This window comes from Somniosus microcephalus, chromosome 16, assembly GCF_052327205.1.
Source record: "Somniosus microcephalus isolate GS21.2 chromosome 16, FLI_Smic_1.0, whole genome shotgun sequence".
Classification (NCBI taxonomy): Eukaryota; Metazoa; Chordata; class Chondrichthyes; order Squaliformes; family Somniosidae; genus Somniosus; species Somniosus microcephalus.
Genome location: NC_141002.1, coordinates 42,165,360 through 42,187,532, shown reverse-complemented (window position 1 = coordinate 42,187,532; position 22,173 = coordinate 42,165,360). Strand labels below are relative to the sequence as shown.

Below are 22,173 nucleotides of genomic sequence, written 5' to 3'. Positions count from 1 at the left end.
CCATATAACTGTAATCCCTCATCCCTGGTGCCATTATAGCAAATCTCCTCTCCAACTTCTTCAAGGCCTATTCTTGCTGCACTGTGTAAAAGATTTTTAAAAAGCTCCTCCCAACCTTGTTTGAAGGTGGTGATTCACTCAAGGCTATTGTCTACTAAACAGCTGCAGTTGAAACATAGGGTCAGAACGTCGGGTCCCCACAGGTGAGTACGCGCTGGATACTCACGCGTAGGCCCAACGAAAGTGCCGGTTTCGTGCATGCACTGCGCATGCGCAGAAAACCGGAACTTCCGTTCCCTTAAAGGAAGGGGGTCACAGGTCGAATGCGTGCGCCAGAGAGGCAGCGCGTACGCCTGGAACTTCCGGTTTTTTTGCAGGTTTCTCCGGGAGGGTATGTCTCCAGGAGCTACACTTGTAAAAAGCAGTCGCAAGGCCTGCTTTTAACAAGGTAAGTGGTGAATTAAGTTAAATTAAAACATTTTTTCCACAAGTTTATTATTTTTAAATACTTTCAAGAAAGGTAAGTTTATTTTTAGCCCCGTTAGAAACTGTAATTATTTTTTTCAAAAATTTTAATTATTGTTTAAAATAGTTATTTTATGTAATTTATAGTTATTTTAAAAATGTGATTTAAAAAAAAATGCATTTGAAGTTTTAGTGATGTTTTGGGGCTGAATTGTATTCATAGATTTGACAGCTCTTCCTGTCAAATCTATGAATACAGATTCCCTGCTACCATTGGCTCTCCATGGCCCATGTGATCCCAGGGGACGCTTCGAACTAACTGCGCCCCTGGGATATGCAAGCACCGCGCCGGCAGTTGGAGCAGGCCCAGGATCAGAATCCCACGCGGGCCCTCAGCACAACAGCCGGCGCACTAGGTAAGTGCAGGTCGGAGGCTTGTACCCGCGGGAAACCCCCGACCCGAATTTCTGGGCCATAGTGAAGACCCAGTTTCACAAATTGAAAGAATAAACAGACCTGTGGCAGCATTGCCATTCCCCTACCCTTTCTAAAAATCCTTTTTGTGTAACCTATATATTAAAAACCTGCTATGAGCTCCATATTACAGTTGGATGTAGATGGAGTGGGAAATTGGCCCGAGACAGGCAAATGTCCTTCATTGTAGGTAAGTATGAAGTTATGCACGTAGCTACACATAATAATGTCATGGAATATAACAAGAATGGGTTATAGGTTAAAGGCAAATGAGAGGGGAAAGATTTGAGAGTGATTACTGACTGCTTCTTCTAGGTTCATATTCAGTTGATGAAGGCTGTGTATAACTGAGACATACAGCAGAAGGTCCCATGTTTGATTCCAAAGGAACGGTTTTAACCAAGCCCACCTGACTAAAACGGAATGTTCTTATGCTCTTTTGGAATGGGTGGGCAGGGACTCATCTGCAGATGTCCAGCTTCGATCCCACAGTCTACGATTTTAACCTGCTCTTCTGAGCAGGCGGGAAGAACACCCGCTGGGAACCAGCAGCGTCTTTCTTTAAATAACAACAGAAAACGCTGGAAAAACTCAGCAGGCCAGGGCAGCATCTGTGGAGAGAGAAACAGAGTTAACGTTTCAGGTCGATGACCTTTCATCAGAACTGGAAAAAAGCAGGAAATGGAAAGCAGGTTTGGGGGCTGGGAAAAGGGGGAGGGGATGAAAGAACAAAAGGGAAGGTCAGTGATAGGATAGAAAGCAGGAGAAATTAAGAGAGATTGAGCGACATTAAGAGATATTCAAGGTGAGAGGAGATGGTAATGGGACAGGTTAAGGAACAAAGGATGGCTCTAGATGGGGTGTGAATTGCACTGGCAGAATGAAGGGCAGCTGCCATGTGGGAGGGAAGAAGAAAAAAGGGGGCCAAACAAAAATTGTGGATAAAAAAAAGAAGAAAATATATATATGTGATAGGGGCCGGGGTTATGATCTGAAATTATTGAACTCTATGTTGAGTCCAGAGGGCTGTAGAGTGCCTAATCGAAAGATGAGGTGCTGTTCCTCGACGTTGACTCTGTTTCTCTCTCCACGGATGCTGCCCTGGCCTGCTGAGTTTTTCCAGCGTTTTCTGTTGTTATTTCGGATTTCCAGCATCCGCAGTATTTTGCTATTGTCTTTCTTTAAATATGCAGATCGGGCTCCGATGATGTAATTGGAGTTCAACTGCTATTTAAACTGTGGGCCTGAATGGGGGAAGCGGTTGTGAGAAGAAGAGACGGAGCTAGAAGAGGGCCAATAAGGTAAGTCTTTTTACTTTTTTTTACTTTCCTTGTGAAGCCAGGAGAAGTCCACAAGAAAAGTTTAGGCCACCTCTTCCCCAGGCTTCCTCCCATCCCGATCGCAAGATCCTCGTGAAACCTTCATGACTTTCCAGAACGCTGGGACCATTCCTTCAGGTAGGAAACTGATGAAGCCTTGGAGTTAAAATTGCCTGTGTTTCACACTACTGAGGTTAGGAAGGTTTGCTACCTGCCTCAGCTCCCGCCCTGAGTTAATATTGAGGCTCAAGTTTGTGCTGCCTCGGCTGCTGTCAGCCAGGTGAAATAGCTGTGCTACAATGAGCTTCAGTAACCCTATGCTAGAGTGGAGAAAATTAGCCAGGATTCCTGCTCCTGATTGCTATCCAGCGACCCCTGTTGGAAAGTAGGGCTAAGGACGGGGTCAGGGTTGGCTGTGAAGCCCCAAGGTTGAATATCCACACAAAAGTCACTGTTTTAGCTAACAGATAAATAATAGCCACTTCATTGCAATGGAAAGGGCCAACAAGTCGGACGGTTTACACCTGAACCAGAGGGGAACCAATATCCTTGCGGGGAGGTTTGCTAGCACTGCTGGGGGGGGTTTAAACTAACTTGGCAGGGGGATGGGGTACAGAGTGGAGCTATAGTAGGGGGTGATTTACAGCCAAATACAGAGGGAAAAACAAGTCAGCTGGGAAGGCAAAGCAAATATGTGAAGGCAAAAGAGAATATGGCAGGGCTGGAAGGCATTTATTTTAATGCAAGGAGTCTTGCAAATAAGGTGGATGAACTGAAGTTGTTGTTGAACACATGGGAGTACGATATTGTTGCTATCACGGAGACATGGTTGAGGGAGGGTCAGGACTGGCAGCTCAATATTCCGGGGTATAGAATCTTCAGGCGAGACAGAGGGGGGTGTAAAAGGGGAGGGGGTGTTGCAATATTAATTAAGGAGTCAATTACTGCTGTAAGGAGGGATGATATATTAGCGGGTTCCTCTAATGAGGCCATATGGGTAGAACTTAAAAACAAAAAGGGGGCAAGCACTTTGCTGGGAGTGTACTATAGGCCCCCAAACAGTCAGGGGGAGATAGAGGAACAGATATGTAGGCAAATCTCAGAAAAGTGCGAAAATAATAGGGTAATAATAGTGGGGGATTTCAACTTCCCCAATATAAATTGGGATAGTCAGAGTGTGAAAGGCTTAGAGGGTGCAGAATTCTTAAAGTGCATCCAGGAGAGCTTTTTGAGCCAACATGTAGAAAGTCCTACAAGAGAGGGGGCGGTACTGGACCTAATTCTGGGGAATGTAGCCGGGCAAGTGGTGGAAGTGTCAGTAGGAGAGCATTTTGGCGACAGTGACCACAATTCGGTGAGATTTAAGGTGGTCATGGAAAAAGACAAAGACGGCCCGGAAATAAGGGTTCTAAATTGGGGGAAGGCCGATTTTAATATGATAAGGCAGGATCTGGCCAAATTGGACTGGGAGCAGCTACTTATAGGAAAATCCGCATCAAAACAGTGGGAGACTTTCAGAAGGGAAATAGAGAGAGTACAACGCCAACATGTTCCTGTAAAGGTCAAGGGTGGGACCAACAAGCAAAGGGAACCTTGGATGACAAGGGATATACAAAAATGCATTAGAAATAAAAGGGGGGCTTTTGGCAGTTACAAAAGACTAAAGACGGAAGAAGCCCTAGAGGAGTATAAAAAATGCAGGGGCATACTTAAAAAAGAAATTAGGAGGGCGAGGAGGGGCCATGAAATAACACTGGCGAGCAAAATAAAGGAAAATCCTAAGATGTTTTATAAGTATATTAAGGGCAAGAGGATAACCAGGGAAAGGGTAGGGCCCATTAGGGACCAAAGTGGCAATCTGTGTGTAGAGCCAGATGATGTAGGCAGGGTTTTAAATGAATTTTTTGCATCTGTGTTCACTATGGAGAAAGACGATGCAGACATAGAAATCGGGCAAGGGGGCGGTGACATACTTGAACATATTAGCATCGAGAGGGAGGAGGTGCTAGCGGTTTTAGCAGGCCAAAAAGTGGATAAATCCCCAGGCCCAGACGAGATGTATCCCAGGCTGCTGTGGGAGGCAAAGGAGGAGATTGCAGGGGCTCTGACACAAATTTTCAGAACCTCTCTGGCCACAGGGGATGTACCAGAGGACTGGAGAACAGCTAACGTAGTACCATTATTCAAGAAGGGTAGCAGGGATAAACCAGGGAATTACAGGCCAGTGAGCCTAACATCTGTGGTAGGGAAATTATTGGAAAAAATTCTGAGGGACAAAATTAGTCTCCACTTGGAGAGGCAAGGATTAATCGGGGATAGTCAGCATGGCTTTGTCAAGGGTAAATCATGTCTGACAAATCTGATTGAATTTTTCGAGGGGGTGACTAGGGGGGTGGATGAGGGAAATGCTGTGGATGTGGTTTACATGGACTTCAGTAAAGCTTTTGACAAAGTCCCGCATAGGAGACTGGTCAAGAAGGTAAGAGCCCATGGGATCCAGGGTGCCTTGGCGTGTTGGATCCTAAACTGGCTGAGTGGCAGGAGGCAGAGGGTGATGGTCAAAGGTTGCTTTTGTGACTGGAAGCCTGTGTCCAGTGGGGTACCTCAGGGATCGGTGCTGGGTCCCTTGTTGTTTGTGATCTACATAAATGATTTGGATGAGAATGTAAAAGGTATGATCAGTAAGTTCGCAGATGACACGAAAATTGGTGGGGTGGTAAATTGTGAGGAGGAAAGCCTCAGGCTACAGGACGATATAAACGGGTTGGTCAGATGGGCGGAAAAGTGGCAAATGGAATTTAACCCTGAAAAGTGCGAGGTGATGCATTTTGGACGGACAAATAAGGCAAGGGAATACACAATGAGTGGTAGGACCCTAGGAAGTACAGAGGGTCAGAGGGACCTTGGTGTACATGTACATAGATCCCTGAAGGCAGCGGAACAGGTAGATAAGGTGGTTAAAAAGGCATATGGGATACTTGCCTTCATTAGCCGAGGCATAGAATATAAGAGCAGGGAGGTTATGATGGAACTGTACAAAACGCTGGTGAGGCCACAGCTGGAGTACTGTGTGCAGTTCTGGTCGCCTCACTATAGGAAGGATGTGATTGCTTTGGAGAGGGTGCAGAGAAGATTCACCAGGATGTTACCTGGGATGGAGCGCCTCAGCTATGAAGAGAGGCTGGACAGGCTGGGGTTGTTTTCCTTGGAGCAAAGAAGGCTGAGGGGGGACCTGATTGAGGTGTACAAAATGATGAGGGGCATAGATAGGGTAGACAAAGAGGAACTTTTCCCCTTAGTAGGGGGGTCAATAACAAGGGGGCATAGATTCAGGGTAAGGGGCAGGAGATTTAGAGGGGATTTGAGGAGGAACTTTTTCACCCAGAGGGTGGTTGGACTGTGGAACTCAATGCCTGAAAGGGTGGTAGAGGCAGGAACCCTCACAACATTCAAGAAGCATTTGGATGAGCACTTGAAATGCCATTGCATACAAGGCTATGGACCAAATGCTGGAAAATGGGATTAGACTGGACAGGGATGGATGGGCGGCGCAGACACGATGGGCCGAAGGGCCTCTTTCTGTGCTGTAAAACTCTATGACTCTATGACTCTAAAGTCTGTAAGAACAATGGGCTGGATTTTACCAACCTCGGCAGGTCCGTGACGGGCGACGTCGGTGATGGGTCCCGGCCCCACTGCCGGCTCCAGCCCGCTGTGTAGAATGAATTTACCGTGATTGGTACATGCCCGCCCAGCATGTTTCCCGGCCAATTGAAGGAAGCAGGTCTGATGATGTCATCAGGACATTCTGATTGGGATCTTTAGCAATTATAATGTGTTTACTGTTTTTATCTTTGATTTTACTAAAACTATGAAAAGTGCTCTCCCCTCTCCCAGATGGAATGCTCTGCTGTAACAAAGCTGTCTGCCTAGCAATCCATAAAATGACAAAACCATAACAATTGAGGCTGGTAAATTGGAGTATCCAGTAGGTCTCAGACCCCTGGACTATAAAATCAAAACACTTTGGGCCAAATGAATGGTTTTGATAGAGTGGATATGGAGAAACTGTTTCCACTGGCAGGATGGTTGGTAAACAAAGGACACAGATTTAAGATAATTGGCAAAAAATCCAGTGGGGGGGATGAAGAGAAATATTTTTACTCAGCGAATTGTTATGATCTGGAATGCAATGTTTGAAAGGGTGGTGGAAGCAGATTCAATAGTAACTTTCAAAAGGGAATTGGATATATACTTAAAAAGGACAATTTTGCAGGACTATGGGGAAAGGGCAAAGGAGTGGGACTAATTGGTAACTCTTTCAGAGAGCCAGCACAGGCACGATGGGCTGAATGGCCTCCTTCTGCGCTGTATCATTCTATGATTTCACTCAAGTGGCCAGTCTTCATTTCTGAACGTAGACAGTTAGCACAGACAGGCTTTCCCATAGAGGGTTAGCTGACCTGAGCCTGATCTTGTCCTCACCTGACAGCCACACAGATGCAGGAGTCACTGGATGGCAGTGAGTGGGAGCTCTGACTGAATTTTTTTTCTCCTTATCTGTCAGCAGCGGTGGTAAGATCAGTTATATCACACTTCCTGCTGCCCTGGCTGAGATCGGATAACTCAGATCAGCGATTGAACTTAGGACACTCCTGATTTTTGTAGCTCAGTGCCACACTCGGGGTGGTGAATTTTGCCAACTGAATTATCAGTGGAGCCTGCAACAATAGTCAATGAAAGCTCTTCACGCCTTGTGTAGCTCTGCCAGTAAATAACATAGAGTTTCATACCAGCTGCTTACTAACAGAACTTCCAATACTGCAGCTCCACCTCTATAAGCTGACAAAATTAATGGAAAACCTCTTTATTGTAGGTTTTCCTGACTGATTACGTTGGAATTTGACATCCCTATAAAACGTTACTCTCAGGGTTAAAGAGGCGAGTTGATAAGCTTGTTGGTAAATTAAGTGCAGCAGGAGCGGTGCTGCAGTGAAGCCCTGCAACCCCCACCTCCCTGGCTGAGCTCCCCTCAGGGTGTTTGGCCAGAAATCTTAGTCAGGATAATTGCTAAGGAATCTCTTTTGGAAAGGCCCAGACCTTCAAAGTAAATCCTGTGGGTTTTTTTTTTATAAAAGAGTTGTGGTCAAAAGCAGCTTCAGTCAGGACTGCAGGAGAAAGAGAAGAGAAGGAACGAAGGAACAGAGAAAACTGAGGCGGAAAAGAGACATTTTATTTAAGAGAAAGAACGGAATTCAGTGCTTTTGTTCTTTTAAATACTGTAACAGGAAGTTTTTTTTCCAGTTTTCCTGCCTGATGGATCTCCCAGCTAGAATCTCGATAACATTGCTCAGTCTGTTGCTGTTCAGCCTACAAGGTAAGAGAGAATGTATTGCAACAAGTACATTCATGACTCTGCTGTCTGCAACCATGCTGGCTGGCTACAAGCAGTCAGAAAACAGAGCTCCTTTGTTACCTATTTGTAAAGGACACAGATAATCAAATTCTTCTGGGGAAAATATATTAAGGAGTGTTTTGACATTTTACATACATTAATTAATTTAAAATTACACTGTACTTATTTTTCTTACTAAGCAGTGAATTCAGCTGATTTAAACATTGGAATGTTTCTATGTGTGATGATTTGTGGCTATTTCTTCAACTTTTAGTCTGGATTTCAGAATAAATGTTGGGTTTATTGGAGGCCCGGTGTAAGGACCCTCTCCCTGCACTTTTATACGTCAATCAGTTAACTTGTAATTGTAACAGAAATTAAAGCCCACTTCTCTGGTTGCTACTTCTCAGGATTTTTTTAAATTTCAATCAATTTTTCACAGGACTTCACCATGTGCATAGGTTGGGATCTAATTTAACAAAAGGTATATTTGCCTGTCAGATAACCTATACATTTTGCAAGCACCATGAGTGTCTTGATGAAGATGTAAAAATCATACATTGCAGAATTTTAAAAATCTATAGGTTGCATTAACTTTTGTTGAAATTGCTGGCATGTTGTACAAAATGATTGCTTTGTCAGGCAGACTTTCCAGGAATTCAGCCTATTTGCACGGCGCTACATAACGATGACGTAACCCATTTAAGAATTGTAATGCCAAGGCTGCAAGGCCATGCCTGTTGTAGCTGTACCGTCTGTAAAGCAGTTTGTCCCCTGTAGCTGTACTGCCTGTAAAGCTGTTTGTCCCCTGTAGCTGTACTGCCTGTAAAGCTCTTTGCCCCTTGTAGCTGTACCGCCTGTAAAGATGTTTGTCCCCTGTAGCTGTACCGTCTGTAAAGCCCTTTGCCCCCTGTAGCTGTACCACCTGTAAAGCTCTTTGCCCCTTGTAGCTGTACCACCTGTAAAGCTGTTTGTCCCCTGTAGCTGTATCGCCTGTAAAGCTCTTTGTCCCCTGTAGCTGTACCGCCTGTAAAGCTGTTTGTCCTCTGTAGCTGTACCGCCTGTAAAGCTGTTTGTCCTCTGTAGCTGTACCGCCTGTAAAGCTGTTTGCCCCTGTAGCTGTATCGCCTGTAAAGCTGTTTGCCCCCTGTAGCTGTATTGCCTGTAAAGCTGTTTGCCCCCTGTAGCTGTATCGCCTGTAAAGCTGTTTGCCCCCTGTAGCTGTATCGCCTGTAAAGCTGTTTGTCCCCTGTAGCTATATTGGCTATAAAGCTGTTTGTCCTCTGTAGCTGTACCGCCTGTAAAGCTGTTTGCCCCCTGTAGCTGTGCCGCCTGTAAAGCTGTTTGCCCCCTGTAGCTGTACCGCCTGTAAAGCTGTTTGTCTCCTGTAGCTGTACCGCCTGTAAAGCTGTTTGCCCCCTGTAGCTGTGCCGCCTGTAAAGCTGTTTGCCCCCTGTAGCTGTACCGCCTGTAAAGCTGTTTGTCTCCTGTAGCTGTACTGCCTGTAAAGCTGTTTGTCTCCTGTAGCTGTACTGCCTGTAAAGCAACAAACCACAAAAACAACAATGCTGGCAGTATGTTGTGGAACTCCGAGTTTCAAATTTTTTTGGAAAAGCCAATGCTTCCCTGAAGACTACATACCCAGGATTGTTAATCAATGCAGGAGATTAATTTATTTCTTTAACTGGGCCAGTTACTGTGGAGATGACCAAGTTTGTATCTATACAAATCTATAAACCATTTCAAAAAAATTGACGTTCACATTCATAATGGCTTATTAATAGCTATTGGTGTGCATAACAGCATTTGTGAAGCTACACATTTGTAATGCTCTCATCCTATATTATCAGATATTTGATATCTTGTATATGTTTTTCCCCCAATAATATTTTATTTAATTGCTTTATATATTTAGGGGGAAAAATTGGGTCGCGCCAATTGACTTTGGGGCACTGACTTCGCCAGGGCGCTACATTTACCGCCCCGAAAAAGTTAGCACCCCCGCGCCCAAAGTTGAATGGTAGCACCCCAAGCAGGAGGCGGGGCGCTACTGGAAGCGCTCCCCCTCCCTCTTGGGGCGCTCCCATGGAATATCACAGCGCTAAGTGCAGCAGTGCCACGCACATCGGCATGTAGCGCCGTGGTACTGCGGGCCTCCCTCCCCTGATTAAAGGGGAGGGGCCTAGCGCAGCGTGCACTGGGGCCCTGCTAGACCACCGGGGAGCGGGGTGCCGGGCTGACCGATCGCGGCCGGCACCCCGCAGGAGGAGGCAAAAGGGGGCAGGTGGTGGCAGGCGGCCCCCCAAAAAATGGCCACCCGGCACCTGCCCTTTAATTTGCGCCGCCCCGGCCGCAAACACGGCACCCTGACCCTGTTGGGGCGCTAGTGGGAGGGGCAAAGCAACCCAATTTTTCCCCCTCTCTTCCCCACCTCCACACCAGCAACTTGGTCTGATGCAGCCTCCTTTGATCAGGATAGTCTGAGCTGATGCAATAAAATGGTGGTGTTTTATGGGCTGGGCTGGTGAGGCAGCACAATGTTGTTGTGCCATAAAGCAACATGCCAAAGGTTTGTACCAGCAGTTTGGCACACAGTAAGTTGCTGCTGTCCGGTGCGTCCACGGAGTAGCATTGGTGGTGCCAAGTGCCAGTAGAAAGCTGAGCTCTTGCCTTACCCAATCTCCCAGATCTGAGCATCGAATCTCAAATTCTGGGGAAAAACTCATAAAGTAGCTAGCCTAGATAAATCCATGTGAGATTATTCTATTCGCATCACCCAGACTTACTGAGAAACTAGAATCCCGTCCTACCAAAAGTGAAAAATAAATGCAGAAACTGTTTGGTCCTGCTAATTCATGCAACATCCCAAGAAAGACATTTCTACCGCTGGCCTCTTCCTTCAAACAATTCGCGCTGCTTCTTGGAAGAGCACTCCATGCCATTCCCTACTGTGTAGAAAGGATTCCTGTACTCTCAGGTGCCGAAAAAGATCACTTTCTTCACCTTTGTCTCCTGCAGGATGTCAATTGCAGAGAGATCTGTTGTTTTACAAGGGTGTGCATAATTTGCACTATGATGCTAATTCGACCATTCACAAGTCCAGAATGTGTAGCATTGCTCGTTAAGGTTTCTCTGATTGCATTTCCATATTTCCGTCTCTGGCTTTCACCCGGACGGACTACTGGTATGCAATGTCTGCTGGTTCACTGGAAGCTTTCTGTGCTTGATTGCCCCTAATAATACTTGACCTCATAATTGTAACTTAAAAGTGCATAGAAATTACAACAACAACAACTTGTATTTATATAGCGCCTTTAACGTAGTAAAACATCCCGAGGCGCTTCACAGGAGTGTTATAAGACAAAAAATTGACACAGAGCCACATAAGAAATTAGGGCAGATGACCAAAAGCTTGGTCAAAGAGGTAGGTTTTAAGGAGCACCTTTAAGGAGGAAAGAGAGGCGGAGAGGTTTAGGCAGGGAATTCCAGAGCTTAGGGCCTAGGCAGCTGAATTTGCAGCTGAATCGGTGGCCGCTGAATTTTGCGGGAGGCATTAGCGGTGCTGCGCCCGGGTGCTAGGGGCTTTGCGCCTCCCATTAGCGCCCCCTAACGGGAGGCGCAAAGCAACCCAATATTTCCCCACATGTTCCTAGCCTAAATCGACCGAAATGTTTCAAGGTATGGTTAATTATCTCCAAGGCTACAGGCTTGAGAGAGGAACTAAGTCATGTAATTTAAATATAAGCTGTGGTGTAATTATATGTATGACTAATCGCTCTTTTGGATTGAGTTGTCATTTATTTAAATGCAAGGTTCCTTTGCAATAGTTTTGGGGTATTTAAATAAATTGAATTGTTAAAATTAGAGGATCTTCAAGAGATCAGGCCAGTGCAGCTTCCACTTTAGTAAGAAAATAATCATTGTGTATATAAAGTGTAAGTTCAAAAAAAGAATCACTTTGATTGGAAACATTTGTTGTTTTCCTTTCATGGGGACTAGATATTCTAATTTCTACTAGACATATATATGTTATATAACTATTATTTTTTTAAATATTCATTCATGGGATGTGGGCATCGTTGGCAAGGCCAGCATTTATTGCCCAACCCTAGTTGCCCATGAGAAGGTGGTGGTGAAGGTACTCCCACAGTGCTGTTAGGGAGGGAGTTCCAGGATTTTGACCCAGCGATGATGAAGGAACGGCGATATACTTCCAAGTCAGGATGGTGTGTGACCTGGAGGGGAACTTGGAGGTGCTGGTGTTCCCATGTGCCTGCTGCCCTTGTCCTTCTAGGTGGGAGAGGCCGCGGATTTGGGAGGTGCTGCTGAAGAAGCCTTGGCAAGTTGCTGCAGTGCATCTTGTAGATGGTACACACTGCAGCCACGGTACGCCGGTGGTGGAGAAAGTGAATGTTTAAGGTAGTGGATGGGGTGCCAATCAAGCGGGCTGCTTTGTCTTGGATGGTGTCGAGCTTCTTGAGTGTTGTTGGAGCTGCACTCATCCAGGCAAGTGGAGAATATTCCATCACACTCCTGACTTGTGCCTTGTAGATGGTGGAAAGGCTTTGGGGAGTCAGGAGGTGAGACACTCACCACAGAATACCCAGCCTCTGACCTGCTCTTGGTGCCACACTATTTATGTGGCTGGTCCAGTTAAGTTTCTGGTTAATGGTGACCCCTCAGGATATTGATGGTGGGGGATTTGGCGATGGTAATGCCGTTGAATGTCAAGGGGCGGTGGTTAGACGCTCGCTTGTTGAAGATAGTCATTGCCTCGCACTTGTGTGGCATGAATGTTACCTGCCACTTATCAGCCCAAGCCTGAATGTCGTCCAGGTCTTGCTGCATGCGGGCATGGACTGCTTCATTATCTGAGGAGTTGCGAATGGAACTGAACACTGTGCAATCATCAACAAACATCCCCACTTCTGACCTTATGATGGAGGGAAGGTCATTGATGAAACAGCTGAAGATGGTTGGGCCTAGGACACTGCCTTGAGGAACTCCTGCAGCGATGTCCTGAGGCTGTGATGATTAACCTCCAACCAACACAACCATCTTCCTTTGTGCTCGGTATGACTTCAGCCAGTGGAGAGTTTTCCCCCGATTCCCATTGACTTCAGTTTTACTAGGGCTCCTTGATGCCACACTCGGTCAAATGCTGCCTTGATGTCAAGGGCAGTCACTCTCACTTCACCTCTGGAATTCAGCTCTTTTGTCCATGTTTGGACCAAGGCTGTAATGAGGTCGGGAGCAAAGTGGTCTTGGCGGAACCCAAACTGGGCATCAGTGAACAGGTTATTGGGGAGTAAGTGCTGTTTGATAGCACTGTGACGACACCTTCCATCACTTTGCTGATGATTGAGAGTAGACTGATGGGCCGTAATTGGCTAGATTGGATTTATCCTACTTTTTGTGAACAAGACACACCTGGGCAGTTTTCCACATTGTCAGATAGATGCCAGTGTTATAGCTGTACTGGAACAGCTTGGTTAGAGGCACGGCTAGTTCTGGAGCACAAGTCTTTAGCACAATAGACGGGATATTGTTGAGGCCGACAGACTTATTTATTCACTTGTTTATTATTCAATAAATTTGCTTGACAGCCAAAGTCTGAAACAAGCTTGTGATTTTATGATTCTCTACTGAAAGATCCTGTGAAGGCATAGGATCAGTCCAGGAGCTAAAATAATTAGCAGAAAGGTTTATCTAATCACTATTATAGTCAAGTGTCAAGTGTCAGCTGTGGCTCAGTGGGTAGCACTCTCACCTCTGAGTCAGAAGGTTGTGGGTTTAAGTCCCACTCCAGGGACTTGAGCACAAAAATCTAGGCTGGCGCTCCAATGCAGTGTTGAGGGAGCGCTGCACGGTCGGAGGTGCCGTCTTTCGGATGAGATGTTAAACCGAGGCCTCACCTGCTCTCTCAGGTGGACGTAAAAGATCCCATGGCACTATTTTGAAGAAGATCAGGGGTGTTATTCTTGATGTCCTGGCTGGCGAATATCAAGCGACATAACAAAAAAAAATTATCTGTCATATTACAGTGCTTTTTGTGGGAGCTTGCTATGTGCAAATTGGCTGCCATGTTCACTACATTACAACAGTGACTACACTTCAAAAGTACTACATTGGCTGTAAAGCGCTTTGGGACGTCCTGAGGTCGTGAAAGGCGCTATATAAATGCAAATCTTTCTTTTTTATAGGAATATAATGCTGAAAGCCTACTAGGCATCAAAGTTGATGAAGATACTCTTGAGGTGATAGGGAGTCAGGATACACTTATGAGAGCAATGTAAAATATGTAAACTGAAAAACCCAGTCAGAAAAGTAGTAAAAACCCAAATATGTTACAACGGCTTTGCAACATTTTGTGGTGTACAATCTTGGAGTGTCTACCAATGTTTTGAATAGACAGTTTAAGACTGCATGCCACAAAATTCCACATTTACTGCTTACCCATACCAAGCCCTCACAAAACTTTACAGCTCTTTCATTGCATCTCATGCATATCCATGACTCAATAAGACACACCTTGAAGATACAATATACAATTGAAAGCCTTGCCACACTCACATCTCCCCAAAGCACAACATCTCAAGTCATTATAAAATAATCTAGCAGCAAGATATATAGATACTTACTGACAGTCAGGTTGGCACACAAGTTGTGCAGAGGTCTTTTACTGTACATGTGCTCCATGAACTTCTATTCTCTCAATACAGTTTTTCTATTTGCACAACAAAATGTCACATCAAGGACCTAATGTTGTGTTGCAGTAGGGCCTTCCTGGTGAAGTGTAAGTGCTGGACTGTACTGGGGCTTCACCTTTTTACCATATATATTAATCACTTGGATGAAGGAATCGAGAGTTGTATATCCAAGTTTGTGACACTAAGGCCTAGATTTTCAGTGTGCCGTGAGGCGGGCTTTTAGGCGGGCGGGGGGCAAAAATCCCGAATTCGGGGGTCCCGACACCATCCCACCCAAAACCCGCCTCCACGTAAGTTTCAGAGGAGGCGGGTACCCGCCCCGCACTGGGACCCGCCGACCCGAGGCGGGAAGGGATTAGTGCCAATTAACTGCCTGTTAACAGGTAGTTAACAGGCAGTTTTTAGCCTAATCCCTATTTTGAGGGGTGTCATGTGGGATTCCCGATGGCTCCAAACCACGCCAGGTTAGAGCAGGTGGGCCGTCGGGTTGAAGGACTTGGAGGGGTCGCGATGTCGGTGTTCAGGTGAATGATGGGTGCATGAGTGCAAAGGTAAGTGTGTTTGGTGTGTCTAAAGTGTGTAAAGAAGTTTAAATTACCTGTACTTACTTTAACAGCCTTTCTTCCTGTAGGCGTCGGGGGTCCATCACTCAGCCGGCACTGAAAGCTGAATGGCTGCAATCTGTCAAAAATGATAGCCTTCAGCTTTTAGTGTCAGTGAGAGTTCTAACTGAGTCTGCGTAGAAGGACTCAGGTTAAAAGTCAGACTGTCAGTGTTTGACAGTTTCAAACAGCTGTGAAGCACTGATATTTCATCTGTCAAGACCTCTTGACAGATGAAATTTCAGTCTGTGACATCACCTGTCGCCGGGTGGCCCTTAATTGGCCTGCTGAGCCCGCTGGGCGGGCTCAACAAGGTCAATCAAGGGAAAATCACGTGGATTGGCCGGACGTCGATGTAGGCGGGACTAAAACCCGAAAGTTGTAGTCCCGCCTCCTTCCCGACAGCTTAATGAAAATCAACCCCTAAGTTAGGAGGCATAGTACGTTGTCTGATGTGAGCAGGAAGTTACAAAGGGACATAGCCAGGCTAAGTGAGTGGGCAAAACTATGGCAGATGAATTCAATATGGGCAAGTGTGAGGTAATCCACTTTGGATCCAAGAAAGACAAATTAGAACATTGTTGTTAATGATGAGAGACCAGGAGCTGTGGAGGAACAAAGGGATTTAGGTGTCCATGTACACAAATCATTAAAAGCTAGACCGCAGGTACAAAATTTAATCAAAACGGCTACTGGAATTTTTTATCTCAAGGAGGTTGGAATACAAAAATGAGGAAGTTATGCTTCAGTTGTACAGAGCCTTGATCCGACCCATCAGAAGTACTGCGTTCTCCTTTGGGCACTGTACCTCAGGAGAGATATATTGGTCTTTGCGGAGGGCACCATGCAGATTCACCAGAATGATTCTGGAGTTTAAAGGGGTACATTTTGAATTGCATAAATTTAGCTTTTATTTTCATGAGTGTAGAAAGTTGGGGGACAATCTAATTGAGATATTTCAAATGATAAAGTGATTCGATAAGATAGATACAGGTAAATTATTTCCTCTGGCAGGGGAATCCACTAAAAGGGGGCATAATTTTAAAATTAGAACTCGGCCAGTTGAAATGAAATCAGGAAATGTTTTTTCACAGGGTAGTTGAAATCCAGAACTCTCTCCCCCAAAAGGCTGTTGTTAGATTCGTGATTCTGAGAGTATGATGTTTTTCAATAACCACACGGATGCTGTAACTTAACAATCAACAGGTATTTACTGGAGTAGGGTAGTCTCAAGACTGGGGTACAGAGGCATGCTCAAGGCTTATATACAGGTGTGGTCACTGCCGGTACTACAGTATACAGGAGCTGTAAAAGTAGTTCTCTCTTGAAGGTACATACACTACAGCTGTGGGTGCTGGGTCAATTGACATTTTCAAGAGTGATGAATAGATTTTTATTAGGTAAAGGTTATCGAGGCATATGGAGCAAAGATGGGTAAATGGAGTTGCGGTACAGATCCGCCATGATGTCATATGACATGGGGGAAATGACAGGCTCGAGCAGCTGAATAGCCTACTCCTGTTTCTATATTCCTATGTTCCTATGTCACATCTCCTCTGATATCCTCATGTAGCTTTAATAAGGTCTATGACCTCATATACTGGGGGAATGGTGAGTCTGTGCAACCCATCCCAGGTGCAACCAGACCACCCTCTGATCATTCCGCTGCAAATTAAATCCACAAAATGCAAACCAAAAAGACCCCAAAATACCTCACTCTTACTCCTAATGCAGCTAAACATAGTGGGTCAACCACCTTGAAATAAGTGCCGGGATGCACCTGCTGGTGACCTCCAGTGTTGATCTGCTAAAGTTTGCGGGGTCAGGGGTGGTCACCCTATTAGCATAATCTGGTGATCTTATCTTGAGAGCCTGCCTGCCAGTCCTGCCTGGACATTGTAGGTTAGGGTTCTGGGTCTGGTGGGGAAGGCAATTCCAGGGCCTGTAAATTAGGCCTTAGAAAGGAAATGGCAGAACCCTATCGGCCTCTTTTATAAGGAGGGTGAAACATTTACACTCAATTTTTCATATCTTCAGGGGTCCACATCATGACCCCCCCAGCTGGGCCCTTATTTGCCGTTCGGTGGGCTGGTATGTCAGCTCCCACCCAGGGTATTTGCCACTCATGCTCTGTCAGGCTGGAGGTTGAGGAAACTTTTGGCTTGAGAGTCATCGCTCATGGCCACGCCTCTGTTATGCTGGTGTCTTTGTTGGAGATGGGCAGAGACTCCATACCCACAAAGCCCCATGGCAAATGCAGGGAATGCCAAGACCCAGCATTTCCAGGTCCAGACCAATTCCCCTGAAGGTGAGCGGCCGCGTGGCCACGCATCAATCGTGAGGTCCCGCACAGGCTGCTCACCAACTCCTGCCGCAGGAAGAAGTGCCACACATTTGTGGCCGCTGTACAGCAAATTTAAAGGGACCGCACACAAAAAAAATGAGAGGGAACATTGCTCCAGAACTAATTGACGCCCCTTCCACTTGTCTCTCACCAGACTCATGGCAGGGGTTTGCCAGAATGACCATGGGTATTTATGACTGGCTTTGAAAAAAACAGGAAGTTCACAAATGAATCTGTTTAAAACGAGCCTTCAGCAATGACATTGATTTTCCGGGTGAAACTATACAGACGCATTGACATAAAATGTAAATTTCTTTGTGTTGCCGGACAGGCATGCTGAACTCCATAGTTAATATGATTCTTACAAAAGTAACTGACTACATATCAAACATAGGTTTCTGTTTTATGACAATTCAAATACTGTATGTGTGTATAGTTGGCTGAAATATTTTTATTTCTGTGTGGTGGTAATTAAAGCCAGACACAGATGATTGTGAAATGCAACCTTTGGTTCCTACTTCACAGACTGGCTTCTCCAGTTACAGGAGAATGTCCTTGTGTTGCCAGTTATGCAGTATAGTCTGATGATAATCAAATGAACTGTAACGAGAGCTCTTGAACAAATTCCATGTAGCAATTTATTGTAGTAGTGCAACATCTTACTGAGTTTATGGTTCTTTTTCACGGTTTTACGGTTATAGCAGGAAGGGGAGGAGAGGGGTTTTTAAGTGAATGTTTACAGATTGAATTGCAAAAAGTTAACCCCAAGGCAGGAATTTTAGATTGTTTAATGCTTAGCCTTCTGTTCTGATAGGTTGCGAGATGCTCTAACCATAATACAGCCATAATCCTGCTTGATGTGAGTGCAGACGTTGTTTAAGGGTCTGGAAATGGTTGGCTATGGAATGAGATGCCAAGCCTTAGATGACCAGGAATAGGGAAATCATCATAAAATTAGCAGTACTGATCAGCAGGTCATCCAGATGCTGGGGAATTTTAAAATATTTATTTTACTTACAACAACAACTTGTATTTATATAGCACCTTTAACGTAGTAAAACATCCCAAGGCACTTCACAGGACAAAAAATTGACACCGAGCCACATAAGAAATTAGGGCAGATGACCAAAAGCTTGGTCAAAGAGGTAGATTTTAAGGAGCGTTTTAAAAGAGGAAAGAGAGGTAGAGAGGCAGAGAGGTTTAGGGAGGGAATTCCAGAGCTAAGGGCCTTGGCAGCTGAAGGCACGGCCACCGATGGTTGAGCAATTATAATCAGGGATGCACAAGAGGGCAGAATTAGAGGAGTGTAGATATCTCGGGGGTGGGGGGAGGGGGGAGAGGGGAGTGCCGGTTGTGGGGCTAAAGGAGATTACAGAGATAGGGAGGGGTGAGGCAATGGAGGGATTTGAAAACAAGGATGAGAATTTTGAAATCGAGGCGTTGCTTAACTGGGAGCCAATGGAGGTCAGCGAGCACAGGGGTGATGGGTGACCAGGACTTAGGACATGGGCAGCTGAGTTTTGGGTGACCTCAAGTTTACGTAGGGTAGAAGGTGGGAGATCAGCCAGGAGTGCATTGGAATAGTCACGTCTAGAGGTAACAAAGACATGGATGAGGGTTTCAGCGGCAGATGAGCCGAGGCAAGGGCAGAGATGGGCAATGTTATGGAGGTGGAAATAGGCGGTTTTAGTTATGCCGCAGATATGTGGTCGGAAGCTCATTTCAGGGTCAAATATGACACCAAAGTTGCGAACAGTCTGGTTCAGCCTCAGGCAGATGCTAGGGAGAGAGATGGAATCAGTGGCTAGGGAACAGAGTTTGTGGCGGGAACCAAAGACAATGGCTTCGGTTTTCCCAATATTTAATTGAAGAAAATTTCTGCTCATCCAGTGCTGGATGTCAGACAAGCAGTGTGTCAATTTAAAGACGGTGGAGGGGTCGAGAGAAGTGGCGGTGAGGTAGAGCTGGGTGTCGTCAGCGTACATGTGGAAACTGACACTGTGTTTTCGGATGATGTCGCCAAGGGGCAGCATATAGATGAGAAATAGGAGGGGGCCAAGGATAGAGCCTTGGGGGACACCAGAGGTAACGATGCGGGAGCGGGAAGAGAAGCCATTGCAGGTGATTCTCTGGCTACAATTAGATAGATAAGAATGGAACCAGACGAGTGCAGTCCCACCCAGCTGGATGACGGTGGAGAGGTGTTGGAGGAGGATGGAGTGGTCAACCGTGTCAAAGGTTGCAGGCAGGTCGAGAGGACGAAGAGGGATAGATTACCTTTGTCACAGTCCCAAAGGATGTCATTTGTGACTTTGATGAGAGCCGTTTCGGTACTGTGGCGGGGCGGAAGCCGAATTGGTGGGATTCAAACATGGAGTTCTGGGAAAGAACAAAGTACAAAGTTAGGTTGTGAAGTTCTCTGCTTGTTGGTCATTTCCATTCCCTTTGTGCTCTAAGATCTAATTCATGCCTCCAGCCCATATAAAACACTTAACAGTGCTGGTGCATTCATGACATTAAGTCATAGAAAGTCCACAACAGCATAGATGTAGACAATCAATTGAATCATATTTCTTTTTTTGTTTTTTACTACTATTATCTAAGAGCAGAAAGTTGGTTCCACAACAGCATTTTATTTCTTTTTATTATTATCAATCTTTTATCTGGCGCACAACCTGCTTATATTTGCACATGGTATCGAAACTAAGAAGAACATTATGATTCAATAGTTTCTGAGCTTCAGTCTCCAACCTAAAGCATTTATACTGTATCTTGTCATGTTAACTATGACTTAAGCCATTTGCAGAATTAGCTGGGAGTTTACACCTAAAGAACCATTTGACTGCATGTACTAATTTTAGAAAAAGAAATCAAACTTACTGTATGTTCTTTGAAATATTCAGGCTTTAGGTAAGAAATATGTCATGTTATATATTAGTTCACACTGTAGTGATAGCCAATTAACTGATTGCACTCCTGGGCGGCCTCAACCTTGCGCCCTCCGTAAACTTGAACTCATCCAAAACTCGGCTGCCCGTATCCTAACTCGCACCAAGTCCCGTTCACCCATCACTCCTGTGCTCGCTGACCTTCATTGGCTCCAGGTAAGGCAATGCCTCGATTTAAAAATTCTCATCCTTGTTTACAAACCCCTCCATGGCCTCGCCCCGCCCTGTGGTGTATGTAACCTGTTCCACCTTAAGAGAACTACCTTAAGAGATGTACTACTTTCTCTTGGCTGCTGTATACTTTAATACCGGTGGTGACCACACCGGTATATAAGTGTTGTGTAGGGATTTGCTGGGCAGTTCAACCCTGACCTCCGAATAGTAAAGACCTGTTAAAGTCATTCTTGTGGTCTGTGTCCAGTGATTTATAATAAGCATAACTGGGACACACAGACTTAACAGTGGCGACGAGTCCGATCTTACCCTGCGGCAGTTTTACATCCAAGGCAGCTTCGTCCTCAGAACGGGCGTCGAGAAGAGGCATCCGCCCTCATCATCCTGCTGAGCACCATCGCACGGGAGGCATCGAGAACCCGGGTTAAAAAGAAAAAATTCTGACCACGAAGCCCTCCATCAGCGACAGGCAGTGATCATCCCTTCTACCACGGTGGTGGGTAAGCTGATCAGCGACACGAGCAGAAAGTCGGCCGCGTTGACTGTGGAGTGGGGGAGGGAAAACGGAGGAAAAAGGGCGGAGAACTCGACCACGGCTGGTGAAAAGGGCCGGGCTGCAATCGAGGCCGAGAGGCGCAGCGACTGGGGCAGCTTAAGGCACGAGAGCCGCGGAGAACTCAAACGCAGCTGGTGTAAAGGACTGGGCTGCATGCGGGGCTGAGAGGCGCAACAGCAGGGGAAGCATGAATGCCCACGGGAACCGCGGGGGAGTAAAAGCAGCGTCGGGGAATTGAGAACCGCTGGGGAGGCGAGAACAGCAGCAGCACGGCAATCGCCATTGCAGCCAGCGGGGGGAAGAAGGCAAACGCGGGAATCCGCCATTGTAGTCGGCGGGGGAAGAAGACGAGCGCGGGAAAGACCGCCAAGCGCGGGAAGCCGCCATTTTAGTAGGCGGGGGAAGAAGACAAGCGCGGGAAGCCGCCATTTTAGTTGGCGGGGGAAGAAGACAAGCGCGGGAAGCCGCCATTTTGAGAAAAAGAAAAATTTAAAAACTTGCAAGGATGCCTAAACATGGGAACATTAATACCTTTGATAGCGATATCGAAGATTGGACCACGTATGTAGAACGCATGGAAGTTTATTGTAAAGCAAATAAGGTACCAGATGATGAGAAAGCACTAACCTTATTAAGCTCAATGGGTGCGAAGACATACGGGCTATTGAAGCACCTTCTGTCACCAGATAAACTGGCGGATCAGACTTTCGCGAATATTGTTACTGTCCTGAAAAATCATTTAAACCCCACGCCGCTGATGATAGCGGAACGATTTAAATTTTACAGAAGAACGCAGCTGAAAGACGAAAGCAACGCTGAATTTTTATTTGAACTGCGTAAGCTATCAAAGTACTGTCAGTTTGGAACAGGAGTAGCAGATGCGCTGAGAGATAAATTTGTGTGTGGATTGTTAAAAGAAGGAACACAAAAGCGACTGCTTGAGGAGAATGATCTTACGCTTGATAAAGCTGTCACTATTGCAGCATCGCACGAAGCCGCAGCGAGAGGCACTGCGGAAATGCAGCTACGGTCACCGGAACTCAGCACCAATCAAATGGTCTTGGGTACAGTAAAATGTTATCATTGTGGAAAGACAACGCACGATCAGAACCAGTGCTGGTTCAAAAATCAGGAATGCAGAAAATGTGGCAGGCTTGGTCACATAGCTAAAGTATGCCGGTCAGGA

At 45.8% G+C, this 22,173-nt stretch overlaps 1 protein-coding gene across 4 annotated transcripts in view; it reads left to right on the top strand.

The window, feature by feature from the left end:
- The first annotated feature begins 319 nt into the window (after window positions 1-319).
- fbln1 (fibulin 1) overlaps window positions 320-22,173 on the top strand; it is a 250,906-nt gene continuing 229,052 nt past the window's right edge. The window contains exons 1-3 of one of the 4 annotated variants that reach the window (XM_086008865.1): window positions 320-448; window positions 2,278-2,396; window positions 7,563-7,635. In XM_086008865.1, coding sequence (XP_085864991.1) covers window positions 7,575-7,635 — 61 coding nt within the window. In that variant the 5' untranslated portion in view covers window positions 320-448; window positions 2,278-2,396; window positions 7,563-7,574. Of the gene's footprint in view, window positions 449-2,277; window positions 2,397-5,926; window positions 7,636-22,173 lie in introns of those variants that run through there. The other 3 variants (XM_086008866.1, XM_086008867.1, XM_086008864.1) reach the window with 3 other exon arrangements.